At 41.8% G+C, this 21,294-nt stretch overlaps 1 protein-coding gene across 3 annotated transcripts in view; it reads left to right on the top strand.

Annotated features, from left to right (window-relative positions):
• Positions 1-21,294, top strand: part of LOC141091181 (uncharacterized) — a 34,699-nt gene that overhangs the window by 12,651 nt on the left and 754 nt on the right. For 2 of the 3 annotated variants that reach the window (XM_073576602.1, XM_073576604.1), the window contains exons 2-11: positions 4,955-5,139; positions 5,516-5,665; positions 5,862-6,010; positions 7,149-7,289; positions 7,749-7,888; positions 10,409-10,519; positions 12,916-13,051; positions 15,744-15,850; positions 17,028-17,143; positions 18,206-18,317. In XM_073576602.1, coding sequence (XP_073432703.1) covers positions 4,955-5,139; positions 5,516-5,665; positions 5,862-6,010; positions 7,149-7,289; positions 7,749-7,888; positions 10,409-10,519; positions 12,916-13,051; positions 15,744-15,850; positions 17,028-17,143; positions 18,206-18,313 — 1,343 coding nt within the window. In that variant the 3' untranslated portion in view covers positions 18,314-18,317. The remainder of the gene's footprint in view (positions 1-4,954; positions 5,140-5,515; positions 5,666-5,861; positions 6,011-7,148; positions 7,290-7,748; positions 7,889-10,408; positions 10,520-12,915; positions 13,052-15,743; positions 15,851-17,027; positions 17,144-18,205; positions 18,318-21,294) is intronic. The other variant, XM_073576603.1, reaches the window with a different exon arrangement.

The raw sequence follows: 21,294 nt of genomic DNA, 5'->3' as shown, positions 1-21,294 counted from the left end.
TCTATGGGCGGGGTTTATTCTCCTGTCCCCCCCTCCTCGGCTTGGTGTACGTATTGTGATCTGTGAAATATCACAGATCCCGTAGAGTTGCCATGCGTGCGCGTTGAAATGGCCTCTCGCGCGTGCGCAGTATGCTTTGCCCAACTGTGTGCAAAGCACAAAATCAGTATTGCGCATATGCCATTACGCTCTATGACCCAGAAGTATCGCAATAAAAACAGTATTTATGCATCAAAGTTGGGGAGTCAGGGGGTATCTAAAGTACTGCGATAATGCGTATGTGACACTAAATTGAATGATATCTTTACATCATATCACAAAAAATGGGTGACAGATTCTTTTTAATCTTTAATTATAATGGGTACATGTTGTATTTGTGAAAAAAACAGACGTGAAGTGAATGAGACCTAAGGCAGGCTACATTGCCTATAAAATAAGAGTCGCTTTGCATACGGAGTAGAATCTCATCACAATATTCTTTCTACTATATGTTATAGAAACAGTAATAAATCAGTGACATAGAGCTATCTCACTACACTGCAAAATCCCCAGTGCATCTAATGTGATGCAGATTCAGTCTGTCTCCTCTGCCTCCTGCTTGTGATGTGTTTCCCTGTCAACTTTTAGCTGTACAAAGATGCAGCTCATCGAAATATACTATATAGCAATTTTTGAGGGACGTCCAGTTTTAGGTAATGTCATTGTTGTGCCAACTTTAAGCCACTTCTTGATGACTGTCTTCATAATTTTACATGATATACCTAATGTCTTGAAACAAATGTTGTACTCTTCTACCGAATGATAACTTTCAACAGTATGATCCCTTTGCTGTATTGTAAGCTGTTTATGGACCATGGATTTTGCTGTAAAAGAAAACTAAGAAAATGTCCAGAAAATCCTACAAGAGCAGCTAAACATTAATCAAAATAACTGTAAATGATGGCAGTTGAGTACAAACACTTTATCATGAGTTCAGATGTGATTGGCTAATTCCGAAAATAAAGTAAAAGACAGTTAAGACATTTTTTTGTTGAATCTATTTTTATTGAAAAGAATTTAACATATAACATACAAGACCTAAGGTACAAGATTATACACGGTTATACACCAAGCCATACTGGATCGCAGCAACAGTGGTATGTGTTCAACAACAGTTTGCCCATAACCTGTGAAGGTGTATTGCAAATATCAAAGAGAGAGAGGAATCAGAAAGAGAAAGATGACTCACAAGGAGTATAGATAGGAAAGGGGAGAGAGGCAGAGGGAAAAAAAAGGGGGGGGGATAGGGGGATGGGTTTCAGACCTCCGAGCCGGCCTCTAAGAAGCGTTTTCGGTCAATCAAAGTAGTCCAGGCGTCTCCCTGAACACGATCCAGGGCTGCCATGTTCGAATCAAACAGGAATTATCTCCCTCCAATTCAGCCATCAACTCCTCCATACGAAAAATGTCTATAAACTCTGATAGCCACTCTGCCATAGTTGGCTTTGTCGTCGTACGCCAGTGGCGTGGGATCACCATCCTTGCTGCAGTAATACAAAACCGAAGAAGGCTCTTCTTTTGTGTGGATATCTAACCCGGGAGAATTGATAAATTGGCAATTTGTGGGGAGGGAAGGACACATTTCCCAGAGATCTCCTGGTAGGCCCGAAACACCCCTTCCCAGAAGGGTCGTACAGCAGGGCATTGCCACCAGATATGGTATAGTGTGCCCCTCTCCATTGTACAGCGCCAGCATGTATCATCCACTGTCGGGAAGATGGACTTCAATCTAACGGGGGACAGATACCACCTAGTCAGTATCTTATAATTTTTCTCCTGAGTGCCCCCGGCCGGAGACATTTTATGTGTATAAAGAAAAGCTTTATCAAGGTCTTCCTTCGAAAATTTGCAGCCCATCTCCTCCTCCCATGCGCGGATGTAACTTGGAACCCCTTCCGAGTCCGAGTGAAGTTCCTTATATAAAAAGGAAATCAGATGTGAGGGAGGGTCCTGCATTTGTAAGAGAGCTTCCAGCCGCGTCATGGGAGGGCGAGAAGCCCGGTCGACCAAACGACCCTGTGTAAACGATCTCAACTGGTTATATTCCAACCAGGAGAGTGACCTATTGGGGAACTTTTCCCGTAAGGCATCCCATGTCGGAAAATTTCCGTCTACTAGTATCTGTCCCAGTCGTAAGTCAGAACTCCTATGCCAACCTAAAAATTGGTCTCTGTGACACCCTGGAGGAAAGTCCGGATTACCAAATATCGGTGACAGTGGGTTCAAATTGCTGATCAGTTTCTTTTTATGTTTAACACGATTCCAGATCTGTAGAACTTCTCGAGTCAAGAAACCTGTTGGTCCCTTATAGTCATTTGCGACCTGTTCAGTACGTCTGATCCACGGGAGATGACGCAATGGGACGCCGAAAGACGCCTGTTCCAATTGAACCCATTGTTTAGAACGGTGGCCGAACTGCCAGTCAAACAGACGTGCAAGTAGGGAAGCTCTATGATAGAGTTCCAGGTCAGGGAGGCCCGCTCCACCTCTGGGTTTCGGGGCGGTTAGAATAGAATATTTAAGACGAGGTTTAGATGTCTGCCAGGTAAAGCGGATTAACGCAGATCTAATAGTCTGAAAGAATGTCTTCGGCGGCACAATCGGGACCGCCTGGAATAGGTATAAAAACCTAGGAAGAATGTCCATTTTAAATGAATTCATCCTGCCAAACCATGAGATGTTCTTTCGTCCGTATTCCCTCAACCGTTTCAGAGTCGACTCCAACAAAGGCACATAATTTAATTTATATAAGTCAGTCGTGTCATTAGGGATTTGAATGCCTAAATATTGAATGGCCCCAGTCTTCCACCGAAAGGGGAAATTTCCCATAAGTCTTGTAAGTTCTGTCTGTCCTAGGGATATGTTAAGGACTTCAGTTTTCTGAAAGCTAATCTTAAAATTACTGACCGCTCCGTATTTTTGGAACTCTTCCATCAATGATGGGAGGGTAATATGTGGCTGGGATATATACAGTAAGAGGTCGTCCGCATAAAGAGAGGCCTTATAATGAATATCGTCTACCCACAGACCGTGTACACTAGGGTTCTTCCTGATCGCCAATGCCAAGTGCTCCATAACTATCACGTATAAAATGGGCGACAAAGGGCACCCTTGCCTGGTCCCGTTCCCGATGGTCATAGAGCCCGACATTGCTCCATTTACCTTGACCCTAGCCGTCGGGCCAGAGTATAGGGCTGCAACCCTATGCAGGAAACGGGTTCCCAGGCCCATCTGTCATAGGGCCGAGAACATGAAGCCCTAGTGCACACGGTCAAAGGCTTTCTCCGCATCCATCGACAGTACGACCAACGGTTTACATTTCGATTTAGAATAGGCAGTCAAGTTGAGGGTCTTACTTATGCCGTCTCTCGCCTCCCTTCCTCGCACAAACCCCACCTGATCTGAATGTATTACCGAGGGTAAGAGAGGAGCCAGTCGATTCGCTAGTATTTTGGCGTATAATTTTACATCAACATTGATGAGAGATATTGGGCGGTAATTTGTTACTAATTTAGGGTCCCTTCCCGGCTTCGGCAACACCGTAATAAAAGCCTCTAAAGACTGTGGGGCGAACGGGGACTCAGCTGTGATGGAGTTAACCACCCATGTCATAATAGGGCTAAGTTGTTCTTGAAACATCTTATAGAAATGAGGGGAAAACCCCCAGCCGGAGTATTTTGGATGACTTCAACAATCTCCTCTGTCGTAAAGTCCGAGTCCAACGGGATAGTTAAATCCGTGGCCAGTGTGGGAAGGGCGGTGTCGTGAATATAAGATTCTATGCATGGTTGAGGATCCAAGGGTGACTGAGGGGGACAATCTCCACCGATATTATATAATGTATGATAGTAACGCTGCATTATGTCCAAAATTTCTGTCGGGTTTGACGTCGTTCGACCCCCATTTTGCTGGAGAGATTAGATGTATGTAGTCTGGTTACGTGGATGCAAGAACCTGGCCAGCAGACGTCCACATTTGTTAGCTTGACCGTATAATATACTTTTAAAGCGGTTTCTGTGGTGTCTGTATTTTTCACTCAGTAGGGACCTCAGATCGTCTCTGTATTTAATCAGGTCAATCAGCGTTTCCGTGTCCTTGTCCGTTCTATGCTTCGTCTCTAACGTCAATATCTTTTTTTTGTCAAGTCTATAATCTCTTTACTTTTTATACGTTTCAAGCGAGATCCGTGTTTAATGAGAACCCCTCTAAGAACGCATTTAAGGGCCTCCCATTTAAACGGGATGGCAGTGGTGTCATGTGCATGGTCTTGTAAGAAGTCCGCTATGGTAGACTTGATGTCGGCCACGCAAGTATTATCTTTTAAAAGATTATCGTTCAATCTCCACGTCCACTGCCGCAGCCCTGAGTCAGGAGTGCTAATGTCCAGAAACACTGGGGCATGATCCGACCATAGAAAACTCCCGATAGAAGGTCTCGGGTTCCAGGCCAGTGCACAGTGACTAAGGAGAAAGAAATCAATCCTACCATATGAGTTATGCGTTAATAGACATTTTGCACAGTATAGCTTCTATGTCACAAGTGTATACACCTATAATCTAATTAATCATTAAGTGAAACCTAGAGCTGTTGACATGTCTCCGAAAACCAGAAATGTAGATCATGTTTTATGTGTTAATCATACTTGCCAACTCTTTTGGAACATCCCCCCAGAAAAAGGAACATCTTCCAGACTCTCTGAAGAGTTTGCAAATTCCGTGGCCCTGCTGAATGTGCCTGGAAACTCATAGAAATAAGAGAGTCTAGAAGGTGACTTGTGCCCTGAATATCTGGAGGTAGGATCCAAAGAGGACAATGGATGTGACATGTAAAAGAGATGTAATTATGCTCCAGCCCTTCCCGATGCCAACCATCAAAAAATTTACACCCATGTTTTAAAATTTCCAATTTTGGTCAGTCGCGATGCCTTCGAAAACCAAGAAGAAGGGGAAAGGGGCTGCAGTTAAAGCAGTTGATTCATCAGCTTTGAAGAAATTTCTGAAGAGATACGAACAACATTGTGGGCAATATCAATCATATGTCAGCCCCACCATCACTTGTGCCCTCAAAAAATGTATCCAAGATGGATCCAAATACCTCAAGGTAGGCCTGGAACAATAAGACATTGATCATGAAAAATAAAAGAATACAACAGGTCATCTAATTTTACAATTTTCAGATGTAATCATCAACATCCAATCATGCCTATTAGTCTTGTCTATGTAGAACGATCATACATTTGGAATAATAATGAACATTTCTTCATAAAAACCCTAAAACTGCAATGTAAAAGTGTTTAAAGATATAAAAGAAAAATTTCACTAACAAAGTAAAATTCTGTTTGCCAAAACTAGACAATCCAATAATTTCAATCGTCTGCTTTTTAGATATTTATTAAATTGGCTAAATTAATTTTAAATTGTGGAAACTGATATTTGACATTGGTAATGGCACTTTTTTGTGGCTTATTTTCCTGCAGATCATCCTGTCCTGTCCTGACACCTCCGCTGGTTCCTCACCAGTTTTATTAAGACCACTACTGATGACCATACGGGATGAGCGATATATGCTTGCCACAGACTTGTGCTTATGGGGAGTTCCTCTCAGTAACCAGGATGTTGCCAGTCTTGTATGTTTGCAGGTTACATGTATTTGGGGAAAATCAAACATTTCTGGTATACTAATATTTTGTATTTTCCATTGCCGTGACTTCATGGAAATGTCCGGCACGGGTAGAATTGTTGATGGATTTCTTTTATGTTTGAATGGTGGCTAGTTTCGATTTTTCAACAATCCGTTGGATATTATTTCTCTTCTTTATTCAGGCTATACTACTGGAATTAAGAGGGAGAACGTCATATCCATTCTTAAAACTGGAAGCTATAGATTGTGGGATTGACGTGTGGTCAATGGAGAGGTTGGGGAAAGCGGTTCAGTACAGCCAGCTAACATCCATAACACTGGATCACAATGAGTAAGATGATGATCTCCTCTGGTCCATACAGGATCCATGAACACGTTTCTGCGTAACAACAACATATCTATTCTATTATTTCTAAACAGTTTTTCGGTGATTACTTTGTATCTCCGTTCATACTGCACCCACACACACAATTGATACACCATTTGAAAGGTAAACTTGGCCCCTTCAGCAAGAAAATAGCCAAACAAACCACACATCCACGATTTGATCACAAAGTACAGTTTAAACATTAATTTTCATAAACCTGCAATAAGGAAAAATTACCTGCAAGTGGCACCACAGTACCCCAAAGCACACTACCACAAAGCTGCTTACAGACATCACAAACAAATCCAAACATTTGCCTTGGGGGCTTTCCAGCTTGCCGAACTGCTTGCTCAGCCTATTTTAGCCAAATTGGAGCATTGCACACTTCACTGCAGGTGAGGCACATATACAAACACATTTGTAAACATGCACTGCCTATTGAATTGCACACTTGCCCTCTTCATACTCCACCAACACAAACAAATGATACACCATTTGAAAGGTCAAATTATCTGCAGGTGACAGCACACTACTCCAAAGCACACTACCACAAAGCTGCTTACAGACATCACAAACAAATCCAAACATTTGCCTTGGGGTCTTTCCAGCATGCTCAAGTGCTTGCCCAGCCTATTTCAGGCACATTGGAGGATTGCACACTTCACTGCAGGTGAGTCACATATGCAAACACATCTGTATGCATGCACTACTTTTTCAGCGATTACTTCGCCCCACACACAAATGATACACCATTTCAAAGGTAATCTTGCTCCCTTCAGCAAGAAAAGAGCAAAACAAACCACACATTCACGATTTTATCACTAAATACAGTTTAAACATTCATTTTCATAAACCTGCAGAAAGACACAATGACCTGCAGGTGGCACCTCAACCGGAAGACATTTTTAGGCCTCTACTTATCAAACCAATTTATTGTATTGCCAATCTACATATATAAATACCTGTCTGTGTTCATCATACCGTAAAATACATTTACATTTGACCAGCTTGCTTTTTCTGAAATTGCCTGCGCCCCCGACGACCAATGTGAGAAAATTTTTCACGGGCCAGGCTAGTTAATATTATATTATTATCTCTTTAGATTTCAAGATGAAGGTATTCAGAGTCTTATCCAAGGTCTTGAAGGAAACGTGAAGCTGGTGTGTCTGAGCCTATGTTATTGCAACCTTGGTCCTCCTAGCGGAGCAGTACTGGGGAACCTTTTGGCAGAATCAGCCATCCGGTAACTTTTATGGAAGATTTGCTGATGTAATATGGCATGTATAATGCATCAATGTTATTGTTTTATTTTGGAGTATTCAATATAGTCATTTATTTATCCAGCACTTTACAGATGATAGAGGGGTCCAAAAGGTTCCCCTGGCCCATATACAAGTGGCAGACATACCTCTGGTGCAACCTGTTGAGTCATACAGGGGCACAAGCGGTAAGGGAGCCACTACCACCTCCAAAGCAGTTCGACTTGAGTATTAGGATGTTATTGAAGTGCAAAGGGCCCATATATCATTCTTGCCCAGGGGCCCTCTTCTGTCTGTGTCGGCTCCTGCCCATACGAAATCACTAATATTATTACAGACCTATGGTAGCTCGGAATCCTGTTGGGAATTTTGCATTGGGGCACAAAAGTCTTAAATTATTCCATTGGATCTGTGCCATATTGACTCTATGTTTTGTCATGCAGTGAACTGTATCTCACTGGAAACTACTTGCAGTGCTCTGGGGCAGTGGATCTCATTACTGCAATTGCAGAGTATGTCCAGAAAAAAGCATCAGAAAAGCCACCTGAGGAGGCATCCAATCTGGCACATCAGATTCTAGAAGGTAAAATGAAAGTTTTCTTAATCTATTACGATTCGCATCATCTTGAGTTTTAGCATCTGAAACATGACTTTGTGGGTCAAAATATGGAAAAATTATAGCTGTCAAAATGTGGTGATGCAAAAACTATTTTTTGCAATAAAAAGCGTCTTTTAGTGTGTGACAGATGCCAAACATAAAAACCCTCTTTCACACGTCCTGATATTTCCAGTACCAGAGATGTCAGTGTCCATGTGTGTGATACTTGCGGCACATGTGTGGCATGTGTGTGCCGCTTCAGTAACACATGAACAGTAAGCGCTGTTCCCCAATGCCGGGTGCTGAACACGGCTCTCATCATTCTCCCCTGCTTTGACAGCTCTTTCCAAGATCATGTCACTTGTGGGGGGTTTCCACTGTTTAAGCACATCAGGGGCTCTCCAAACTCGACATGACGTCCAATCTTAATTCCAGTCAATTTTGCGTTGAAAAAGTCAAACGGCGCTCCTTCCGGGCTCTGCCGTGCACTCAAACAGTGGTTTACCCCCTCATATGGGGTATCCGCATACTCAGGAGAAATTGCACAACTTTTGGGGTCCAATTTCTCCTGTTACCCTTGGTAAAATAAAAAATATTGGATCTGAAGTAAATTTTTTGTGAAAAAAAGTTAAATGTTCATTTCTTTTTAAACATTCCAAAAATTCCTGTGAAGCACCTGAAGGGTTAATAAACTTCTTGAATGTGGTTTTGAGCACCTTCAGGGGTGCAGTTTTTAGAATGGTGTCACTTTTGGGTGTTTTCTGTCATATAGACCCCTCAAAGTGACTTCAAATGTGATGTGGTCCCTTATAAAAAATAGTGTTGTAAAAATGAGAAATCGCTGTTTAACTTTTAACTCTTATAACTTCCTAATGAAAAATTTTTTTTTTTTTTCCAAAATTGTGCTGATGTAAAGTAAACATGTGGGAAATGTTACTTATTAAGTATTTTATGTGACATATTTATGTGATTTAAGGGCATGAAAATTCAGAGTTGGAAAATTGCAAAATTTTCAAATTTTTCGCCAAATTTCCGTTTTTATTCACAAATAAACGCAAGTCATATCAAAGAAATTTTACCACCATCATGAAGAACAATATGTCACGAGAAAACAATGTCTGAATCACCGGGATCCATGGAAGCTTTCCATAGTTATTACCTCATAAAGACAGTGGTCAGAATTGTAAAAATTGGCCCGGTCATGAACGTGCAAACCACCCTTGGGGGTAAAGGGGTTAAACAAATTAAAAAAAGTCAAAGTCAATTCGAAATTGGAGAGAAGCAATAAAATAACATGTTCAAGAAGAAAAATTAAGCTAAGATTCCCATCTCTTCTAATAGGATGCATAACAATGATTTGCAATTGCATGGCTCCATTCATATGAGTTATGCAAAATGATCTTATCAATGATATCACTAACAAGTGGTACGGAATTTCCTTTCCAAAGGGCAACTAAGTATTACTTAACCTCCTTGGGGCCAGGGCCGGCTCTCCACCCATGCCCTGGTCTCTATTGTTTGTCTGCAGCGTTGTCTAACGTAATGTCTACGCTGCAAACAAGGACCATCACAAAGGCAGAGCTTTTACTCTTGACCAAGAGTGTGGGGTGGGAGGATGAGTAATACTCAGTTTGTTTGTTTTTCAATAACTACTGTAATTTCTAGCAGATAATATTCTGAAAGGTGACTACCCCTGTAAGATAATGATGGGCAGCCGCAGAAAGTTGATTTTTTACTAAGTAACTTTAAATTGTAAAAGTGTCCAGAAGTACTCTTAATGCTATCTTAGAGGACCCAACTTTCTAGCAAAAGTCAGATCTAAACTTGCAAGTTGTGGGGTCCCAGCATGCAGAGCCAGATCCCATTACCTTCCACAGCGAGCCCCATTGGCAAAGCATTATATCTCGCACTTTATAGTGAAATCTTGTGCTTTTAACTACAACAGCACCGCTGCTTAGCTTGGCTGGGCTGGTTTAGTTAAAAGCATGAGATCCTGTGATAACAAGTGAGATTTTGAGCTTTTCCAGTGAGGGGGCTGCAGAGGGTGGTGGGATCTCGCTATACACGCCAGGTTGTCACAATCCAGAAATTAGGACTTTTTCAAGAAATTTGGGTCTTTTAGGCTGGAATTAGGCACCCTTCTGGGCATTTTCTTAATCAATATAATTTAGTAAAATGACTTGCTGGCTGCTGCCCATTGTTTTATTGAATAAAACATGTAGCCACAGACAATGATAAGTTCTTTTTAAGCCACAATATGTGACTTTTTGCAGTTTGGTGTGTGTTCTTTCCATTTAAAAGTCGCGCAAGGAGCTACCTCACCTGGCAGAACTTTTCTCACAATAGATGGGGTTTCCAGAAAAGAACCACCCCATCTATAAAACATTGATAAAATCTGTCATCTAAAGCATTAGTAATCAGTATATAGAACAGGCTGAAAACAAACCACATAGTGAATTGTGCAATTTATTGTAATAAACCTTCTGTTCTGGGCTTCATGAGCAGCACAAGACCAATCTGGTATTCATACAATGGTCTCAGGAGAGCCAGCAGCTATGGAAAACCCTGTAACATCACCCAACAGACCTTCTGACAAGACGAAACGCAAGAAAAGAGGTAAATATGTCTACAATCACCATAAAACTGATTATGTACGAAACCCACATAAGCACAGGGAGAACATGGAGAACAGGAACAAGGATATGTTGGACCAGATGGACGTGGACTCCTATTTGTGATATGTTTTTTCCTAAGGGCAGATGCAGAAGACAGTATAACTTGGAAGAGTGCTATCCATTGTTTTGATGGATAGCACTCGTCCTCATGTTATTCTATGGGGCAGTACACCTGTCGGTTAGGGGAAAAAAGCGCAGCATGGACGATTTGACTCTGAGAATCGTGTGGCACGCCCATTCCACTCTATGGGTCTGATTTTCATGGACTGACAAAATGGAGAAACCTTTTTTTATCTCCAAATTTGAGAATATCAGGTCACACTCTGATCAGACCATGATTAGCATAATTGTATGGATGTTCTCGGATGTGGAGAAAACAGTCGTCTGCTTCTGCCATAACTTAGAGATTCTGGAGCTGTTCCATTTTCATGAAGTTCATGCCTTCATCATTCATGAAGATTTTTGTCAGAAATTTTTTTTATAGACCTTAGGGTGATTTCAGCTTTTGAACTGCCTGAGATAAAAAAAAAAAGTCGGGTCTCCATATTAGAGATAGGAAAGAGGGATGGTTTCATGAGTTTTAATTAAAGAGGGTTTCCAGTTATTATTATTATTATTATTTATTTATAAAGCACCATTGGTTCCATGGTGCTGTACATGAGAAGGGGTTACATACAAATTACAGATATCACTTACAGTAAACAAACTATCACAGACTGATATAGAGGGGAGAGAGGACCTTGCCCTTTCGGGCTTACATGCTACAGGATGGTGGGGAAGGAGACAGTAGGTTGGGGGTTGCAGCAGCTCCAGTGATGGTGAGGCGGTAGCTCCAGTAGTGGTGAGGAGGCAAGGGATCATTGCAGGCTGTAGGCTTTCCTGAAGAGGTGGGTTTTCAGGTTCCATCTGAAGGATCCGAGTGTGGTTGATAGCCGGACGTGTTGGGGCAGGGAATTCCAGAAGATGGGGGCTATTCGGGAGAAGTCTTGGAGGCGGTTGGGTGAGGAGCAAATAAGTGTGGAGGAGAGAGGGAGGTCTAGGGAGGACCGGAGATTACGTGAGGGAAGGTATCGGGAGATTAGTTCAGAGATGTATGGAGGAGACAGGTTGTAGATGGCCTTGTAGGTCAGTATTAGTAATTTGAATTGGATACGCTGAGGGAATGGGAGCCAGTGAAGAGATTTGCAGAGGGGAGAAGCGGAGGAGTATCGAGGAGAGAGATGAATTAGTCGGGCGGCAGAGTTGAGGATGGACTGGAGAGGTGCAAGGGTGTTAGCAGGGAGGCCACCGAAAAGGATGTTGCAATAGTCGAGGCGGGAGATGATGAGGGCATGCACAAGCATTTTAGTAGATTAAGGGTTGAGGAAGGGACGGATTCTGGAAATATTTTTGAGCTGGAGGCGACAGGAGGTGGAGAGAGCTTTGATGTGTGGTTTGAAGGACAGGGCAGAGTCAAGGGTTACTCCGAGGCAGTGGACCTCCGGTACGGGGGAAAGAGTGATGTCGTCAATTGTTATAGAAAGGTCTGGTAAGAAAGATCTGTGAGATGGGGGAAAGATGATCAGTTCAGATTTGTCCACATTGAGTTTGAGGAAGCGAGAGGAGAAGAAGGAGGATATGGCTGACTGCAGTTTGGTTTAAAATAAAAAGCTGCACTGAGTCTCTGCTGTTGGTCCCAGTTTCTGTTATTGTCTGCAGCACTGACGGTACATCGACAGATCTGCTTCCAAAAAAATGAGCTCAGCAGCTTGTGAAGTCTACTTGGGCAGCGTGCAGCTGGGAAAAAAATGTGTCTTGAAACCAGAAAGCCCCTTTAATACCTCTGACAAGTGTCTTTACATGTAAAATACAGCAGTGAATACTTACTCTTATAAAACCCCTTCTGATCAAACTTTTAGGGAAAAAAGCAATACTTATAGTAGCGCTTATAGGGCTAGTCTCATAGTAGTCCTCATTATGCTACACTCGCTGTATTGCCAGCCTTATAATAATAAATAATAATAATAATAAATTTTATTTCTTTAGCGCCAACATATTCCGCAGCACTTTACATTATAGAGGGGACTTACAGCATAGCACAACAATATATATAATACGCATAATACAATACAGCGCATCTATGTTCCATATATCTCCCGATCCATGTATCTCCCTTCTCCATTGTCGTCAGTCTTACGGCCAACTTTACCACAAGTGTAATTGATGTAGCTGGCAAAGTGGTCCCACATTGACGTCATGAAAAGACTCCGCCATTTTTTTTTCTTAATTTTTCACAAGTACACACCTTTATGCTTATTATTAATACAGTGAATGCATAAGTTATTTATATACGGTTAGGAAAAAAGAAAAAGGACAAACCAGTACCACTTCCCGGGCCCTGGGTGAGTAAGCTGTACCTGGCTAACAATGGTATCGATGCAAGAGGCAAGGAAGGAGAGACTCGGGTGCTGGAGTTTTCTCAGTTACTGAGTAGGTAAGTGAGCAACCTATTACAGAACACTTCTAAATCGATACAATTCATCTGATCATTATCAGTGTGCGCGTCACAAGTGCTAATCAACCATATGGCAAGTGCTCGTTGACTTTCTTTTAAGGTACTGTCACACTTAGCGATGCACCAGCAATCCCGACAACGATATGACGCGGTCAGGATCGCTGGTGCATCGCTAAGTGGTCGCTAGTGAGCTGCCACACAGGCAGATCTCACCAGCGGCATCGCAGGGGTCGGGGGTCGCTACTTACCTGTCAGACGAGGCGATCCTGACGTCCTCCCGCCCGCGTCCACGCGTCGCTCGTCTCCACAGCAGGAAGCTGACGACGAGAAACGGCCCAGGACGTTCTCGCGCGATCAGCGATTACCAGCGGGGGAGCCGGTCGGAGGTAAGTATCAGACATAGCGATATCGCTAGCAATATCGCTATAACGTCACAAAAACCAGTGACGTTATAGCGATATTGCTAGCGATATCGCTTAGTGTGACGGGGCCTTTAAACGTGGCCATGATTGTGAGTTTTTCCATACAATGGTCATTCTTTTTTCCTCCCCTCTTATACAGTTTGCTTTACAGCACATCTCCTATTGGCATGAGGGGATCTGCTGTTGACAAACTTTGATTTCTATGTCATAATAAAAGATTGTATTAGTAAATAACAAGAGAATTGTCTATCAGTCAACATTTGATCAATATGTTTACAATGCCCAATGATTGGGAACGCATGTTGATACCAAAGATTGGGTGATTATCACAGTTGAAAAGGCCCTGATACGACATGGATTGGTCCATTAATTTGAAATTATGATGCCTTATGGTGGGTCACCATGAACGAAACCTCAGATGCTCGGTGGACCTTTAACCAAGACTTGGAGAATTATTTGTTATTTCGAGAAAGGAAATGAGCTGTCATTCTGAACCCATTCTGTGCCCTGGAAAGGAAGTTATCACTTTCCTCACTACCGTTCATTGTAACCTCCCCTTTTGATGTCAAACATCTTCATCTTGGTGTTTTCATATTATATTGCACAATGAACTATGATCCACTTTCTTTAGTTGGAGACACTCTTTCTTAAACTGTTCATTCTATCTTGAATGGTAGTGTTACACACCTATCTCAAATCCAAGGCCGGGGTTCCTTACCCTTCCTCTATTTCTGCCACCTATGGCTCTTGGGTTTCATGTCTGGCATACCTCACTGACATCATCATCCAAAGCCTTTTAAGGGCCACTTGGACATAAATTTGTTTCTGAATATTCAGTTCAGTAACTGTTTATTTGAAGTTTGCCAATATCCAGTTTCTTTCTGCTGCAATATTCTCTACAGGCTCCTGCGTCTCTGCAGTATGCATCTTATGATCCTCAGACCTGCTGATTTTCTCATTGTCTGCTGTAAGCATAACAATCTAACTACTGTAAGCATTAGGAAATGCTATTTAAAGACTGTTCACATTATGCTGTAATCATCTCTGCGAATTCCTGTGGTTTTTTTGTAATCTGCATCTACTGCTACCTGCTGTTTAAACCTTTGTCTGCTGTATGCTTTACAAACTGCTATCTTTTCACATTATGCTGCAATTATCCTTGCAAAGTAATGTGGGTTATACAACTTTGATTTACAACCTGATTCAGACCTGCCATTTAACTCTTCACTAACTCTTCACTACACTCCTGGCTCCATGGCGTCTGGCGTTTTCTGCTCGTTTGCTTATATGCTATCCAGAATATTTTGTTGTCCAGGTTCACATTTCTGTGCCCTCACCCTCTGTCCATGTGACCTGTGGCTTAGCAACTCCAGTTCACCAGCGGTGTCCTAACAGGTACCTCCACTACCACTGTAATTTACCAGGAATGATCCTGAACAATAGTTCAATCTTGAATCCTTGAGGTGACATTACATAAAATCTGTATGCCAAAGCCCTATTTTAAGGGGCCCGTTACACATAGCGATATCGCTAGCAATATCGCTGTAACATCACCGATTTTGTGACGTAGCAGCGATATTGCTAGCGATATCGCTATGTTTGATACTTACCTCCGACCGGCTTCCCCACTGATTTTCGCTGATCGTGCGAGAACGTCCTGGACCATTTCTTGTCGGGCGCTTCCTGCTGGGCTTCCTGTGGCGCCGACGAGCGACACGTGGATGCGGGCGGGAGGACGTCAGGATCGCCGCGTCTGACAGGTAAGTAGCAACCCCCAACCCCTGCTATGTCGCTGGTGAGATCTGCCTGTGTGGCAGCTCACTAGCGACCACTTAGCGATGCACCAGCGATCCATATCGTTGTCGGGATCGCTGGTGCATCCCTAAATGTAACGGTACCCTAAGACCTTTCATATAGACATGCCTCTGAGATTTAGTAAAGTTCCATACCAAACGAATAGACTTCCCTTACTCAGAACATTGCATCTTTTTCTTTCTATTAGTAGACAAATATTACCGGCAAAGTAAGATAGAATCAAATCAAATTTACAAGACTGACCCCAAAAAAGGACATATAAATAAATCAAAGTATCCACGGAAAAGTTTGCAGAGACAAAACTGTACACCCAAAACTAAAATGTAAAACATTATGAATGGGATCATATTAGTGAATTACATGTATATTGGCTCTGACTTCAGATATATTACAGTAATCAAAGTCTCTGAACAAAGTTCATTTATACTTTCCAGTCTCATCCGCTATTCTGAGCAGCTTTCTGAACTTGATATTGATGATAACTGCCTTGGAGAACTACCAGCCACGGACATCCTGGAGGCTCTAACAGAGAGAAATCAAGGTAAGGCTTCCATAGAAGCATAGAATGGGACCTCCAGGGTCATCGTGTCCAACTCTCTGCTCAATGCAGAATTCATTGTTAACCATTAGATGTTCCAAGCATGTGGGCACAGTCCTACAACCTCCCAGCTCGACGTTATCGCTCAAATACTGGGGGCTAGCATTACGTGATGATTCACTTACAGTATCTCCACTTACCCCAGCAACCCAAGAACGGGGTTCTGAATCCCAACAGAAGGATATGCCATAGATATTGAATGGCTGCAGGTCCTACTTCTCTATTTCTGACCGTCTGAAGTCCAAACACCTATGAAACACTTATGAAATATCCTGTTGATACGCCATAAGAGTCCCACATAGGATGACCTCCTGAACGGATACTTAATAGATATGACTAGGATATGACCTAGCATTATGGAGTAGTGAGAGGCTAACCTTTGAGATATTAACAGGTATTAGATGGGGCATAGCTTGTTTTTTTTATCCTGATGACTTCAGTAACAATCCAGCAAAAGGTGGTATATTTTATCAAATACCCTACACTTCTTGACGATGAATGCTTAATACATACAGCATCACCTACAGCTTGAATTGCAGCTCAAGAATGTCGTATGCCACGGGCACAAGGTTTACATTTTATTTAAAAAATAAAATAAAATTATTTGTCTTGGTTTCAAGTCATGTTCTGTAAGCTATTTCTTGTCCACTGATCAGAAAAATTAAGTGATTGTCCACTCTTCTTAATAAAAAACAAATAAAAGGAAAATGGCCCACCATTGTCTAAAAATTAAAACAAAACTTACCTACTGATCCACTTCTGCTCCTCTGTGCTGCGGTTAGGGTCGCTGCCATATTTCCTCTCCCAGCACTGATGGGGTGATTTTTGCAGCCAATTAGCGGCAGGAGCGGCATATATATATATATACTGCTCAAAAAAATAAAGGGAACGCTATTCCATTTGCAACAGGCTGCTTGTGTTCCCTTTATTTTTTTTTAGCAGTATATATATATATATATATATATATATATATATATATATATATATATATATTAGACCATGTTGGGCCCTTTTCGAAGAAAGAAAAAAGGAGGACAATCCCTGTAATGTCTTCTATAAACTGCAATTTAATGATAAAAACCAGAAGTGACACATAAAGGTTTCATTTCCACCCCCCCAGGTAAACTACCACGTTTGAAAATTAAAGTAACTGCCCAGATTTCACCAGTTACATTTAAAGCCATCCTAAAACAGAACGGGAAGCTGAAGACCTCAAAAAAGAAAAGAAGAAGAAAGGTAAATGTATAGTTTTCTGATAATAAAGCTGAAATAATTGATGAGAGAGTTTAGTTATCATTATGTAGGACATATTTTATGTATCTCACATCAGAACTACTAAACCCCAGATTGGTTTTGTATCTGATCAGGTTTCATTTAACCTGGAGTTTTAGCCATTTGTTATGTGATGATCATACAGGTACACTCAGGCTCGGACTGGCCCACAGAAGAACAGGAGAATCCTCCGGTAGGCCCCTGTGCAGGACTGCTAATAATGTTATTACACTTGATTCACAATTTGCAGTAAAGAGTATCTAATCATTCATTAAACAAGCTAGACAAATGAATATTATATAGAAGAAAGTAAATTTGTGTACTAGGGTTCGGTTATTTATTTTTGCATGGTGGGCCCCAGGAGTCAATGTTAATGGTGAGCCTTTACCAAGCCAGTCCGACGCTGGGTACACTAGAGTGATAAAAGTGGTCTACCGAAACAAGTCGTGCCCCTGTGTAGTCATCAGATAACCACAGCTGATTTTCATCCCCTAGAACCTAATTACAGTGACAATTACCACTGAATGACAGCAAGCTGAGATTTTGAAACAGCAAACATTAGGTTACATTACATATTTTTGACAATAATTATTCCTTCAAACTTTTAGCTCCAGTGAAACAAACATAGCATCCATGAAGATGGGTATTAAAAATGTTTACCAAATCATAGTTGCCATTTCATCACCCAAAATGTGCAAATCTTGGCTGAAGATGTGGATACTGTCTATAAGAGAAAAAAATACAGCGCAATGATTCTGTTGATATAAATGTACATTGGTAACTTTCCACATGTCTCATCAGATTACACTGTGGGTAACATTTGGATCAGACTTTAACAAATCCCATCCACAGCGCTGGTAACTGTAAAACAAAATGGATTTCAGGAGTGAATATCCGCTGCATATTGGACCTGTGTGAACATACCTTAAAGTAGACCCGACTTCTTAGCAATCTTTTTTTCAGCACGGGTTGCAATAACAGGACTAATGACGTTTTTTTTTTCTGGCTAATCCTAAATTTCTGCAGTTGGATGTAGCAGAGTCCTATGCACAATCCTATGCGATGTACACATGGTCAGGATTCCGTTCAACCAAGCAACAAGCGGTCTTCCAATTAGAAATCGCCCAGACCTGAATAAGTAAGATGTTTCTTTATTTGGTCATGCTGGCATGGAGAGAGAATGACAGCCACACCAGGTGTGGGCAGTCCTCTGTCTGCCTCAATATATATTCTTAGTTTTTATAACTCCAATTGCATGTAAACTTTCAACTTACAGGAGCCTTTCACAAACCCCAATTGGAAAAGTCCACAATCACAGTCCCCATTCAATTCCTAGAATAACAGTCATAAAATAAAATTAAAAATTAAAAAACATAAAGATTATTATTATTCTACGGAATATTTTACAAGAACAAACAAACCACATACACTATGGAGCTTAGCAATTTACAGGAGTTCTTATAACTCCAATTGCATGTAAACTTCCAACTTACAGGAACCTCTCACAAACCCCAATTGGAAAAGTCTACAATCACAGTTCCCATTCAATTCCATGAATAACATTCATACTGGATTAACAAGGTTACCGAATATAATAAAAATTATTAAATGTTCTTACCTGTATTCAGATACAGACGATTCCCAGAGATCTTTAGACTATACGAAATCTGTCACTTTCCCTCAGACCGGGATAACTGTTAATGCCCCTGTTGACGCCTAATGTCAAGGCGGAGGACTTACTTAAGGAGTCCCAGACTCCCCCGTGCACGGTTTACAGTACTCACCGGTGAGGGAAAGGTGTTGGATTCCCGGCCAACGCACCAAATGTCAGTGGAGTTTCAGTCTTCCAATTAGAAATCGTCCAGACCTGAATAAGTAAGATGCTTCTTTATCTGGTCATGCTGGCATGGAGAGAGAATGACGGCCACACCAGGTGTGGGCAGTCCTCTGTCTGCCTCAATACATATTCTTAGAGTTTAAATAATAAAAGAGGAGGGCGTTGAATCATACTACGTTTGCAAAATAGTACATACATTTGGAATATGCTTGGCTGTTAGCAATCCTTATCCACGTTACCAGAGAAGCAGAGGTATGACATTTTATTTTGAACGTTAGATAACGTTAGCAAACCAAGCACTACACCCATGTCTTCATATTACATCAGCTGAAAAAAGTGACTAGGCATAATAATGGCATACATACAATCATCTATATACTGTGTGTGTGTATATATATATATATATATATATATATATACACATACACTCACACACATATGCATATACACTCACTGGCCACTTTATTAGGTACACCATGCTAGTAAGGGGTTGGACCCCCTTTTGCCTTCAGAACTGCCTCAATTCTTCGTGGCAGAGATTCAACAAGGTGCTGGAAGCATTCCTCAGAGATTTTGGACCATATTGACATGATGGCATCACACAGTTGGCGCAGATTTGTCGGCTGCACATCCCTGATGCGAGTCTCCCGTTCCACCACATCCCAAAGATGCTCTATTGGATTGAGATCTGGTGACTGAGGAGGCCATTTGAGTACAGTAAACTCATTGTCATGTTCAAGAAACCAATCTGAGATGATTCGAGCTTTATGACATGGCGCATTATCCTGCTGAAAGTAGCCATCAGATGTTGGGTACATTGTGGTCATAAAGGGATGGACATGGTCAGCAACAATACTCAGGTAGGCTGTGGCGTTGCAACGATGCTCAATTGGTACCAAGGGGCCCAAAGAGTGCCCAGAAAAAATTCCCCACACCATGACACCACCACCACCAGCCTGAACCGTTGATACAAGGCAGGATGGATCCATGCTTTCATGTTGTTTACGCCAAATTCTGACCCTACCATCCGAATGTCGCAGCAGAAATCGAGACTCATCAGACCAGGCAACGTTTTTCCAATCTTCTACTGTCCAATTTCGATGAGCTTGTGCAAATTGTAGCCTCAGTTTCCTGTTCTTAGCTGAGAGGAGTGGTACCCAGTGTGGTCTTCTGCTGCTGTAGCCCATCTGCCTCAAAGTTCGACGCACTGTGCGTTCAGAGATGCTCTTCTGCCTACCTTGGTTGTAACGGGTGGCAATTTGAGTCACTGTTGCCTTTCTATCAGCTCGAACCAGTCTGCCCATTCTCCTCTGACCTCTGGCATCAACATGGCATTTCCGGCCACAGAACTGCCGCTCACTGGATTTTTTTTCTTTTTCGGACCATTCTCTGTAAACCCTAGAGATGGTTGTGCGTGAAAATCCCAGTAGATCAGCAGTTTCTGAAATTCTCAGACCAGCCCTTCTGGCACCAACAATCATGCCACGTTCAAAGGCACTCAAATCACCTTTCTTCCCCATACTGATGCTCGGTTTGAACTGCAGGAGATTGTCTTGACCATGTCTACATGCCTAAATGCACTGAGTTGCCGCCATGTGATTGGCTGATTAGAAATTAAGTCTTAACACACAGTTGGACAGGTGTACCTAATAAAGTGGCCAGTGAGTGTATATATATATATATATATATATATATATATATACACACATGCACATAAAAGAAAGAACTTTATTACAATTATTATAACAAGCGGTCTTCACATGACTGCATGCGTACAGTTTACAGACTGGCAATCACAAGCCAACTAGCAACATTTCCTGCTTCTCTCAATGGAGAGAAGTGATTGAGAATGAAATAACAAATGTGATTGCATGATGGCCGCTCGTTACCGGCTCGAAAGGAATCCTGACAGTGGGGATATTGTATAGGATTCATCAAATAGATAGATAGAGGGGCAGCAAAAAAAATGGATAGTCCTCAAAACTTCTACAATGAGTTAACTGTACACAAACTAATTTCCAGCAATTATTTAGAGATCTGTTTCTCCCAAGTTTGCTAATTGCATATTTCTAAGGTAAGTCAGAGATCCTGTGTCATCATTTAGTCTCCACTGAGTAATAAAGTGGAGAACAGCTTGTGCCCAATAAGGGACCATAATATGTAAGCAAAAACTCTACAGGGACCAGCAAGACATCTGGATGACCCTGGATGACCCAACCGGGACAAAGGAGGATACCCCAGCAAAGCCAATCACATTCTACGTGTTTAGCTTCTTTCC

Source organism: Dendrobates tinctorius, unplaced genomic scaffold (assembly GCF_039654945.1).
Source record: "Dendrobates tinctorius isolate UK_male_01 unplaced genomic scaffold, ASM3965494v1 ptg000049l, whole genome shotgun sequence".
In the NCBI taxonomy this organism is placed as follows: Eukaryota; Metazoa; Chordata; class Amphibia; order Anura; family Dendrobatidae; genus Dendrobates; species Dendrobates tinctorius.
This window is presented reverse-complemented; position numbering and strand designations above follow the sequence as displayed.